The sequence below is a fragment of the Cydia strobilella genome, chromosome 3 (assembly GCF_947568885.1).
Source record: "Cydia strobilella chromosome 3, ilCydStro3.1, whole genome shotgun sequence".
Taxonomy (NCBI): domain Eukaryota; kingdom Metazoa; phylum Arthropoda; class Insecta; order Lepidoptera; family Tortricidae; genus Cydia; species Cydia strobilella.
This window is the reverse complement of record NC_086043.1, coordinates 3,419,459-3,431,777: the sequence shown is the minus strand read 5'-3', so window position 1 is coordinate 3,431,777 and position 12,319 is coordinate 3,419,459. Positions and strand designations below refer to the sequence as shown.

At 37.1% G+C, this 12,319-nt stretch overlaps 1 protein-coding gene across 3 annotated transcripts in view; it reads right to left on the bottom strand.

Annotated features, from left to right (window-relative positions):
* Positions 1 to 7,454: 7,454 nt before the first annotated feature.
* Positions 7,455 to 12,319, bottom strand: part of LOC134755669 (17-beta-hydroxysteroid dehydrogenase 13-like) — a 51,656-nt gene continuing 46,791 nt past the window's right edge. For 2 of the 3 annotated variants that reach the window (XM_063692207.1, XM_063692206.1), the window contains exons 6-8: positions 11,653 to 11,838; positions 10,763 to 10,945; positions 7,455 to 10,259 (exon numbers count right to left, since the gene is read on the bottom strand). In XM_063692207.1, the coding sequence (XP_063548277.1) occupies positions 10,185 to 10,259; positions 10,763 to 10,945; positions 11,653 to 11,838 (444 nt within the window). In that variant the 3' untranslated portion in view covers positions 7,455 to 10,184. The remainder of the gene's footprint in view (positions 10,260 to 10,762; positions 10,946 to 11,652; positions 11,839 to 12,319) is intronic. The other variant, XR_010129074.1, reaches the window with a different exon arrangement.

Below are 12,319 nucleotides of genomic sequence, written 5' to 3'. Positions count from 1 at the left end.
AGATGCGTTTGTATAGCTTTAAGTACATCGTACTAGACTTGGCTTAGGCTGCCTTTTCACTAAAGCTGAGATGAACGGAGATGAGAGGAAATGAGAGGAGGTATGTGGGAATCAACCGGAGAGAGCGGATAGATGTGGATATTGTGTATAACCTACATCTAATGTTATTAGTTGACTCCCGCACGTTCCCTCCCACTCCGCTCATCTGCACTTCATTGGAAAGGCAAATCATCTAGAAAAATCTATACTTATAACTGTCAAATATAATAAAATATAATAAGCTACACAATATATTTTAAGGAAAATTTACATGTTATGTGTTAACGATATGGTGACATGCCCTTTTTTTGCATACAAATAGGTACGTTTTTATCACATTATCATAATGTTGGATAGTAATTTCAGTTTTACAATTATCAATACACAGCCTGTTGTTCTTCTTCAGTCGGTCCCTCAATACTGAGGATCGTGACATCATGTCCTTCTGCTGAAGACCAGGTTCCTCCATAGGGTTCTGTTCCTCGCCTGCTGTTACCTCTATCTAATTGTCCTTATATACAGTCTGGCAAAAAAGAGTAAAAATTAAAAAGTGGCAACACTGTAGTGTCGTCCCGTTTTCCTTAGATTGATTTGAAAGGGACGACACTACAGTGTTGTCACTTTTTAATTTCTACTCTTTTTTGCCAGACTGTATGTTACTATACATTTATTGTGAGGTGAGAAACTATGTGAGTTGTGCAATAAAGTGTATTGTATTGTACACAGGAGTATTCTAATTTTAATTATAGGGTATGAATTCGATCTGGATTAGATATGGATCGGATCTGTCAGTGTCAAAAGTGACATTTTTGGTTGAAAAAATATAACTTTTGGCACTGACAGATCCGTTCCATATCTAATCCTGATTCTATTTATATCCTATAATTAGAATACGCCTGACAGATGTAGTGAATTTATAATCATTCTCCATCGTATTTTCTGTTTTTTTTTTTAATCTGAAACGTTCGAATTTGTCATGGCTCCTATACACTATGGCCCAGCGCTGGACCAGCGAGATGGCCATGCGATGGTTGAGAGCACGCACTATGAAATGGGCCACGTGTAGATGCGTACGCACCATCGCTGGCCCACTTTGATGTGCGGATGAAAAACTGACACCGTGGCCATCCCGCCGCTCCATAAGCCATCCGACACCACTACCCTCTACACGCTGGCCCATCTTAGTGGGCCAGCGTGTAGAGGAGCATTAATGCTACTTCAGTCAGTCTCGGTACAAACAGTACTAAGGCAGACTTGCAGCATGACAAATGTATACGAACGTTTTCGACTGTGGACGATTGAACGTACTAGTGACAGTGGACTGCATGTTTTTTGCATAGACATAGTATAGTAGTTAGACATGAAACCGAGCGACCAGGGATAAGAGAAAGACATATATTCATGTATTGACAGATTAATGTATGGCAGCATAATCCTTATTCTCTTTCACTCTTATACATTTCGGTATTTCGCCATCACCTATGCTGCCATAACCCGACCATGAAAAAAAAACCCGGTCGGTGATAAGGACAAAGCATGGCACTATTTTCTCTTTCCTCTTATAGGAATCGCAATAAGACTATCTTTCTCTATCAAAGAGTGTCAGGCCCTTGATTTTTTTGATTACAAGGGGTTTTAAAAGCATATATTTTTTAATTTAAATTAAAAAAAATGGCTCAACAAAGTTGATTTTGCTAAAAATTGTACGAAAAAGTATATTTTAATTGTAAAGGTTTGTAACTACCTGGAAATATTTTTTAACCATATATTTGAATAGAAATAGTTAGGCAACCCTCCAATAAGACATTGTTTAGGTAATTGATTAATTATATAAAAACTTATAAGTACAATATATAGTCAAAAGCAATAAAAATTTAACGATTAGTAGTATGAGAATATAATACAAGATATGTTTATTTTCTGTCTTGCTTTGTTGCTTTACTTTCCATTGGGTTAACTTTAAGACAAATTTCCTTTATTTTTTTACCTCTTTAAAAAAAAAGAATTAAAATAAATTCCACTAACTTTTCTATCGAAACTATTCAAATAGAAAATTTATAATCATACTAATTTATTTTTTTAATAATTTATTTCTAAGCGAATTACTTGGAAATAGCGTTGAAAAAACCGGGACAATATCAAAACGGCTCGTTTTTTCAAGTTTCTTTCGAAAAAAACAATGTTTTTTATTATTTTTATCTCATATGAACTCACGGGTATATACATCCCGGTCATTTGATAGGCGTGCGTGGGGATACAGATCCAACACGTAGAAGCCCTTTGGAGAAATTTGCTGTTATGTAATACACCTGCTAGAACCCATTCACGGGTACAAACAGATACCCGTAAATCGGTTCCAACATATAAACACAGTGGAAAAAAGTGCCGGTTATGGTGTTGAAGTTTGGCTGGTCAAAAGATTGGGCTATTGCTGAGAGGTCCGGACACCTGCCATAACAATGTTGTACACGTTATCGAGGCAGGCGGTGACTCGCCGCTGACTAGATGGGCCCCTGAAACTGCCGTCGTGATGACGACCAGGAGCAACACCGGTGTGAGCGGCTCAGGGGTGTCGAGAGGTGTGCGCCGCTTTCTACCCAGTGGCTGTTAGCAGCCACTGTGCCAACTCGCGTCTTATGCATCTTTCACTTTCACCCCTGGAGCATATAGCTCTAGCGACTCCTCTCTGGACAGCCAATGAAGGCAAGCCAGAGCTGAGAGTCCTGCGGGTCCCCTTGGGGTCCACTCCGACCGACAAAGACACGCCGGAGACGGAGACCCTGACCGACTCTCGGGAGCACTCGGGTCCGTGGGGTCGTTACTCCTTAACAGCTCGCCACAAGCTGCCCTGCGGGCTTATTATTTTTACTATTATAAACTGATCGGCGACATGTATTTTTCAATATACTTAATTAGGAATTTAAACAGGTAGGTTAAGGTTGCATGTCTAATGTGTTTGTTTATGGCATTGACACTGTCATCACTCACCAGTGGCATTGTTTGTGACGTATTTAATTATTCTGAATAGAACTGGAAAAAACCCGAAAAAAACGAAATTTTGTAAAATTCCCGAAAAAAACATTTGATTTTTTCAGGAATTTTCATCCCTACTTGGAAGTACGAAAATTACATTAATAAAAAATACGATGTGTACAGTCGCCATCAGATATATCGGAGCGGCCGAGGTGCTCAAAATATCTGAACAAGCGCTCTAACGCCTTGACAATAGAGGCGTGTTCAGAGTTGTACAGTCGCCATCAAATATATTGAAGCGGCCAAGGCGCTCACAAATGTCTGAACTTCAGACATTTGTGAGCGCCTTGGCCGCTTCAATATATTTGATGGCGACTGTACATAGCTAGGGTGTGTACTTACTTTAGGCCCGGTACAGATGGACTGCAACCCGACTGCAACGTCGGCGTGCGGTTCCCATACAAATTGCAGTCCGTCTGTATCGGCCCTTATAGTCGCGAGGGACTATTTGGAACTGTGTGACTGTGTATTTGGAACCGTGAGGTTCTCAAAGTTTTAAATAGTTCCAAGAGTTCCGTATGAGATGGTATGAGCTTATAGTATGAATTATATCAGATGATTTTTTCGGGCTCGGGCCCGATTTAATTTTATTTCGGGCTAATCTGTTAAACAAAAGCCTTTGTTTCTTTTAAGAGCGGTCTTCAACACGTGCCAAAGCAACCATGTCGCTTAAAAAGCAACTATCGTGATAGTATTAAGGTTCAAATTTATCAAATAAGGACAAAACGTGTTGTGTTATCTCCGAATGGGCTGTTTCATGAATTTGAACCATATAAATAGGATGGTAAATTAGCTTTTTAAACGGGCTTGTTCCCGTTATTTATGTCGGGGTTATTAGCAGTAAGCAGTGTAACCACCGCATAAAGGAAACAATACCTTTTGTTTAACAGACTACTTAGGGCCCGAGCCCGAAAAATCATCTGAGATAATTTATACTTTACGTGGCGGTATTAAAATGGCGACTCATTAGCTAATTGCTTTTGAGTTTAAAAATGGCAGTTTCTGTGTGCTTAGATATCTACTTTGTAATTTTTTTTTAGTAGTTAGTTTTATTTTCTTTATTTGCATACATACATACGTTGTAATTTAAATTAATGGAAAAAAACGGTTTCACAATTCTGACCTTATTTGATTAAAACTTTCGCATTTTGAACACCTATTAAAACATATTAATGACAGTCTATCGCGAATTCATTTTATTACCTAAATAAATAACAAAATAAATAAATAAATGTTATGAAATAATTCGCGATAGGATCGGTCATTAATATGTTTTAATAATGTTCAAACTTTTCCTTGAGAAATGCTTTATTGTTTTGAATTTGATTTACGATGTACCAAAAAAAATTACCTGTAATCGCAAAGAGACAAACCCATATAATATTTAAGGCATTTTTTAAGATAAGAAATTAATGTTTCCTATAAGTAATAAGTGTTCTAGTAATAAACTGAAATAGACATCATACACTAAAGAAAAAGTGGCCAAGTCCACCGGTGGCCGAGGCGGGAATGTCCTGACCACTACGTGGCCGGATCATAGATTAGTATATGTTATATCTATTTCAGTTTGTAATTTATATATGTATAGCCCAAGTAGCACAGTAGCTGTATAGCAGCCGAATAATGTCTGGGTAACTGCTGGTCTCTTACCCAGTCATTATTAGGCTGCTATACAGCTATCTGTGCTACTTGGGAGTAGTGTGACTACTTAAAAAAATAAATCAAAAAATATTTCTTAAAATAATTTGATTTGTTCCCTAGTTGGAAGTGTTCTAGTTTTAAAGAATTTTCTCAGTTAGAAAAGGCAACTGGTTAAAAAACCAATAATGTGAAAAACTCTTCTAGAAATAGATTGTTTCATGTGTATAGCTATGTCTTAAAAGGCAATAAGTAAATATTATAAAGTAGCTATTTAATTAGAGCATTAAGAATAGTGAGTTATAAACAAATTTGACTCTTTTTCGTTTCACTAGTCACTACTAGGGTCTCACGTTGACGTCTTGCGCTATTTTCAGCATCATAAATATTATTCTATAGGTAATATCAAACAGCGGAAGCAGTATGTTTATTTCACTTAGCGTTCTGAGTTCTGAACAAACATTTTGTTTTGACAAATGTTTGCTGTTCCCATTGACAAGTGTTTCCATTAACCGAACGAATGAGTGCTCGCTCAGAACTGTTCAGAACACTCAATGAAAACGCGGCTTAACTTAACTGATTTATGGCGTTCCTGATAACGGTTCCAAATATCCATATTTTTTTAGAAGCCATATCGATATCGAAATTATACATAATCGTCACTGTTTTCACAGATAACAGCAACATTTCAGTAGAAGGTATTAAGGATGACTCACGTTAGACCGGGCCGTGTCCGGGCCGGAGCTTCCGGCGCTTCGTTTTCTATGGAAAGCATCACGTGATCACCTGGCATGTCATAGAAAAGTAAGCGCCGGAACTCCGGCCCGGATACGGCCCGGTCTAACGTAAGTCATCCTTTAAACAGCGTTCAGCGTCAACAGGATACCAAAACTTGAAGGCATTTTATTTGTAAATAATAAAAATAAAATATAAGAATAGTGTGAATGCTTACTTAAGTACTAAGTAGAGAGTGTTTATGTTTAAAATGAATAAAAACAATTGGGATTAGGAGAAAATTAATACTTTTAGGATACAAAAACGTTTTCGTTTGTCTAAACATTTTCGAACTTTGGAACGCGTCACTGCTAAGCAGCAAATTAAATATTGTAGTTTAAATTATGTAACTAGTCAAGTAAGAATAAAACTAAGACCAAGGAACGGGTATAGTGACCAAAGAGATGTCAGTTGTAAATGTAGCCAAAATAGGCTTTATATATATAGCTCGTGTAAATGTTCTAGAAAGATGGTTATAAAAATATTCAAATATGTATACCTTGAAATAAATATTATTATTATGGTATTTACCTACTTATTTTCGTGAACCTCAACAAAACCTCTCTTTTTTTGCTGTTTTTGTTTTTTATCTACCAAAAAGTGAATTAGCTGTCTAGGGGCGCATTTCTTAAATTATGCATCGCAGACCAGTGGCGTCAATAATCAGCAGAGTTCGGACAAATTATGGCAAAAATTAATATGGATGGAACAGGATAAAAAAAAATTAAAAATTTTGAACTGCAGTTTTGCAGTTTTGAGTATAATCTGGAAATTTTATTAAAAAATACTGTACATAATAAGAGTTTAATAAATCTTGTCCTATTTTGATGCTTTTGCGATGATTTGTCCGATCATTGATAATCAGTTTTACAAACGTCATAAATACATCTATCTAGCAAGGGGTTCCGTAATAAAAATACAAAATAGGGTCCGTCGCTCAGAACGTTTGAAGTGTTTCAGAAGCACCGGGCTACAATAAAAATGCTAGCTCTACTGTTAAAAGTGGTGGTGGCTCTTAGTGAAAAGTGGTTAATAATTACTAAGGGCGAGCTTTCACTAGAGAAGGGAAATGGTAGAGCGAAGGCAAAGCTATGAGTTATACATTTACAACATCAACATTATTGTTCTAAATAGGCACGTAGCGTAGGGTCGAATAACAGGCATATTCTACATTTAATAAGAGGATGTGAATTAGATAATATATGTATCTGATCATCTGTCAGTGTCAAACGTGACCTTTTTCTTTCTTATTAAAATTAGAATACGCCTGGGCCTGTAAGTCGAGTTTAAATAAAACAATGTTTAATTTTCTTCAAATTGTATATTGAAATTCCCATTCAATACTAATATACAAATACTAACATCTATTTACAAATTATTCAAAACAAACAGACCACTTTAGAAATATAAAAGTAATTTGTTGAAATAAGGCAAGCTAGGACAAAAATGCTAGTAAAAATGTCTTTCTTTTAGGCATTTACAATCCAGAAAGTAGATATTTATACCTCCTAAGGCCCAGCCATACAAGCAGTGGAAAATTTGCCAATGTTTGAACCTATAATGTAGGAACTAGTTGATTTTGTTTTGTTTTAAAATTGAACACAAAACAGATGCAACTCTGTTCCAATAAAACATGATTTTAAACATGGAATTTAATAAGTACCTACTATTAGTCCGGTGGCCGGTACCTACTCTGTTGAGGTAGCTAACTTTTGGTAGCATTAAACTGCTATTTGTCGGCCGCGGCTTAACTTGGCAATTTTTTCTGCAAATGGCAAAAAGTGGTACAAAAATTCATTAAACAAAACCTCATCCAAAATTAGAATGAAACTTGTCTGGTAGGATAGCTGCCTTTGAGGACAGTAAAAAAAAGTGGTCGGCCAAATCCTGTGCTGTGGTACCACGTGAGAGCTACAATTTACCTCATCGGAAAATAGAAGTTTTTGCAGTCCGACCAAATTTATAAAAAAAAATGTGGTCGGACTGCAAAAACTGCCAGGCTAAGGTGAGGCCGACCAAGGTTTACGTCAACAGGTTTAATTTAGCTATTATAATCCGTTTTTTATTTCCACAGAGTAGGTATTTTCTATTTTTTTATCAGGTGTGGGTTTCATGCAGCCGGCCGACGGATTATAAAAGTAGGACCGTCAGCCTTAGGAGGTTAAGTGTTATCAAATAAAAAGCAAAGCCGATTGTTTTTTACTTCCAAAGTTATCCCCTTCTATATATACTTGGTATAACAGCAGCAAAAAAATTAAGCTGTAGGCTGTACCTACTCCTCAAGCTGACCAACATTTGTTTAGCGACTTTTAAAAATTACTTGTGTTTTGATTTTAAGTGCACTTTATATTCTAAGACACAATGTATTGAGAATAAACCAACGTATTGTGAATGTGTTGTGTGAATGTATTGTGTTTAAACCGTGACAAGCAACGTCAATAACAGCGAGGATAGCGTACATTGAAGATAATAGGATATCTAGACTTTATCGTTTTTAAAAGTTATTAAATAAAAGTGGCATAGTTTGAGGAGTACAATTATGTTTTAATTATTTGCTCGTGTTACAGGCCCCACCAGGTATTCAAGTCACATGGCACATCAATCACATCATACACATACATAAGTATCTATTATTGCACATATATACTTTGACTTATTGTTACGGAAAAGGTACGTAATATACAAAAATAATTGATTCTTGTGATGGTAGTTCGATCACATATTTACTAAAGGTATTTAATTATTATGTTATTGCCATATACCTACTTATGCCCGAAATAAACAATTATAACAATTAATTAGGACACTACAAACGACAGGGTCGAGTGGAGGAAACGAGGGGAGGCCTTTGCCCAGCAGTGGGACACTAAATTAGGCTAGTAAAAAAAAAAAATAGGTACTTATAACCGAGCTATCTATAAGGGCACAATAATATCACTATTATCTTGTTCAAGATATATAATTATGTAATTTTGTAATAATGAACTGGTACTAATGCAAAGATATATGACTTACGTTACCTAAGAAATTAACTTTATCAACAAAGTGGCACAGTCTATCCCCTGAAGAAACCCTGGGGTCCAAAATTGCCAGACAAAAAATACCTTGACGATTTTAATTTTAGATTTCGATTTCGATTGTCATTTCAGACGCGTTATCGCATCTGTTTGACTCAAGGGGTAAAATAAGGCAATGTTACGGTTGCCAGGTTTTCCCTTCTAAGCTTTATTATTTTAAGACCTAAACATGATGCTGATCCATATATGCACAGTTATAACGAGGTCCGTGGGAGCGAAATGTCACCCCGCTTGCCTTTCACGTCCCCACGTCAGATAATGTAGGTGTCCACAGTATCCACAGTCCACACCCCTCGCTTCATCCGGCCTCGAAATTACGGTTTTCGTGCCCGAATATACGATGTAATGCGAGTGTGTATACTATTTCCAAGGAGTGTATTTGCGTTCCATTATCGTCGATTAATGACAATTATAATGGTTATAATTTAGGATATTTGTATCAGCGCTATTAGCTCTTAAAAACGTTTAAATGTGTAAGTATAATTTTATATATATTTTTACCAAAAATAAATAAAAACGTTACAAATTACATACATAAGTGCACAGACGTTTCTAAACATTATAAATACGTACATTAATGGACCCATTTCATTATACTAAATGCCATTTCCTAAACTACGCATTTTCACGTGTACATCGAAGGCACTATGCGTTTTCACAAGTATTGTCTTAATTATGTGATTTGTTTAAATTCTCAAGTACGGTGACCGAATTTTTTATTTCATTTTTATGAAAGTGAGACACAGTGACAGTAAGAGAGTAGAGCCATAAGGTTCCATGTAAAAATTCGGAGCAATAAAACTTTTTATCACTAATATTACTTACACAATTAGCTAACTGGTATTTGAAAGCTTCATTTACCTTGCATAGTAACTATAAGTAAATTCACATAATTCCTTTTTAATTATCCCAGAACGTGCTATACAATATAAATCACATCACAAATAATATCAGTTAATAATAATCCAACCACGCGTTATCCTAGAGTTCTTAAGTTAAGATATGGCTCGCGAGAAACCATTATATGATTATAGTCATGTTTGGTTCTATAAAAATAACGCTCAGATTTATACCCGTGCATACTATAGCTCTAAGAGTTACCCCGTAAGGCTGCTAATGTTAAGTTGCTGATATAGATGTCAGTTATATTAAAGAAAAAGTGACCGGCACCCACCCGTGCCGTGGTGGAATCCGGCCTTCACCACTATCAGTTTATAATTTATTTATAGTGACTATTTAAAAAACACAAATCAAGATATTTAATAAACATAAATTTATTTGTTCCCAAAGTTCTTTACGTTGATTTCTTGAAGAAACATAAGCAAAAAATTCAAAAAAAATAGCAGTTTCAGGGCCTTGATTTATTTAAATAAATAGGTATAATGTTATGGGACATTGGTTCCTCCTAGAGCTAAAGTGGTTGGGGTTTACATTACCAGTTACCATCTAACGTTGGTATCACGATATTTAACATCCATATTATCGACGACACCAATAGTTTAAACAAATAGTTGAAGGTATCATTAAAGTAATGATGCCTTCAACTATTACACAAGACAAATACAAATACCTAAGACAAATAAATTTTATTTGTCATAGGAGAGGAGTTAATACTTAATATAATTATTGGGCCTCCAACCCAGAGTCCAAGAAGTCCTTGAGATGAAGTGGGACTGCTTTGGGCAACGGTCGTAGGAACTGAAAAATAAATAATCATTTATCAAAAACTTTAAATCGTCGATAAACTTAAATACTCAAAGTAGCACTACGTTTTGGTAACATGTATTGTGCCGATAAATCGTATAGCTCAGCAACTTCTATATGTACATCTTATAAAAAAAAGTTCCCCGCCGCGCGCGTTAGTTTAGTTACTAAGTGGAGTAAGTGGCAAAATTAAACAAAACATCTCATACCGAGTAAGTACAAGGAGATAGGAATGGTTATCTTTGAGTAGTTCCTCCTCACGGCTTCGACGATATTGTCCACCACCTCGTCGGTTGCGATGATCTTCATCAGGGTAGCGTCCAACCAGAAGTATTACTCTTCGAACTATTTACAAAAACAGTGGACGAAGTAACTAAGTCCCCTTTGCCTTAACATGGGCCCCTCGCTGCGGGGGATCGTAGCTTCGACTAGCATAGGCTTGTTGCGGTCATGAGTTAGATAGAGATGGGATGTTGTGCTTAAGTGGAAGCACTTACCGAGTTAACATAATACAAGGAGCTAGGAATGGTGATCTCGGAGTAGTTCCTCCTCACGGCGTCGACGATGTTATCCGCCGCCTCATCGGCTGTGACGATCTTCATTAATGAGGGGAAGCGGATCTTGGGGTTCTTGCACAGGCCCGTGTCCACGATGTATGGGCAGATCACTGTCATTTTTATCTGTGGAAGAGACACGTATATTTATATTATTTAGAATAGAATAGAATAGAATAGTTTTTATTCGTAAACACACAGACAATAGACATACATTAAAAGAACATAGTGAAAATAAAGTGTCACGAAATGGCCCCATCTCACCATGCTGCTGGCGACTTCCAGCGCTGATCTTCCGATGAGACCATCAAGTGAGAATCTACTAAATGTACCAGAGACTTTGTACGTACGCGTTTCGATAGACCATGTTATTTTACATTTCCCTCTTTAGTCCATTCCAGACTTTTGCTTCAATATATGTCAAGTTTCATAAAAACGGTTTATTACTTTTATTTATTTTGCAGCAACGACTGCTGAGCGTGATTCCCCGTGACGGCCGTGACAGTTAGCTAGGGTGTCATGTTTCTATTTTCATTGTCTCGTGGTCTACAGTGGCGTAATGTTTTCTGGGTGAGATACAGTATGGGGGGGGGGGGGGTACTTTTATGTAGAGAAAATATTTTTAGAAGAGTGACATTTAAATGACAAAAGCTCAATCAAATTGTCTGATCATACGAATCAGATCAGTAACTAACTATCATTACAATCTACTTATTCCTCATGTTCTTCAATTCCTGTAGAGCTTTCATCATCCCGCACGAACTGAGACATAAGGTAGGTTGCGACCGAACATTCCTGTCATCGAGTACTACAAAATAGCCACATCTGCTTACTCCACTATAATCCTTGGAGTCCTCCCTCAACTCCTCGTGTAGAGCTTCCATCATGCCCCTTACTGCGAACTTGGAGGCGCAGTACGGCACCAGGTTGCGGAGACCAAGCATGCCAGCCATTGAGGACATGGCTACGATGTGGCCATTGTTTTTTTCCATCATTGATGGGAGGAAGCTCTGGAGCATCTGGAAGGGGTAATCACGTGTTTAATTTTATAACATATTTGTTCAATGGAATGTTGAAATTAAATAAACAATCTGTATAACTAACTGAAGACGATATAGACAAGAGACATAGTAGGTAAATGTGGTTTATGCTGATAAACTACGTCTGTTGAGCCACACACGCCGGCCAGCCTGGATGGTCTTCGACAAGGTACGACAAAGGTACGGCGACGAGTAGCAAATAGATTGCTGCACAAAAGTACTTCCTCACCATAGTGGTTTTCTCTCATCTTCTTTTAGTGTTCAAGCTATCCGTCTCTGGAATACACTTCTCCTGACAATAATTGCTTGGGGCTTGAAAGTTTGCTTTCAAACGCATGCTTCACAAGCACCTGCTGAGTGCAGCCTAAGTGAGTTTGCCCCCCCCCCCCCCTCCCCAGGCATAGGTATGCATAATAATGTCCCAATTTTAAATAGTTGCTGTTTTCTTTCTTCTGCACCC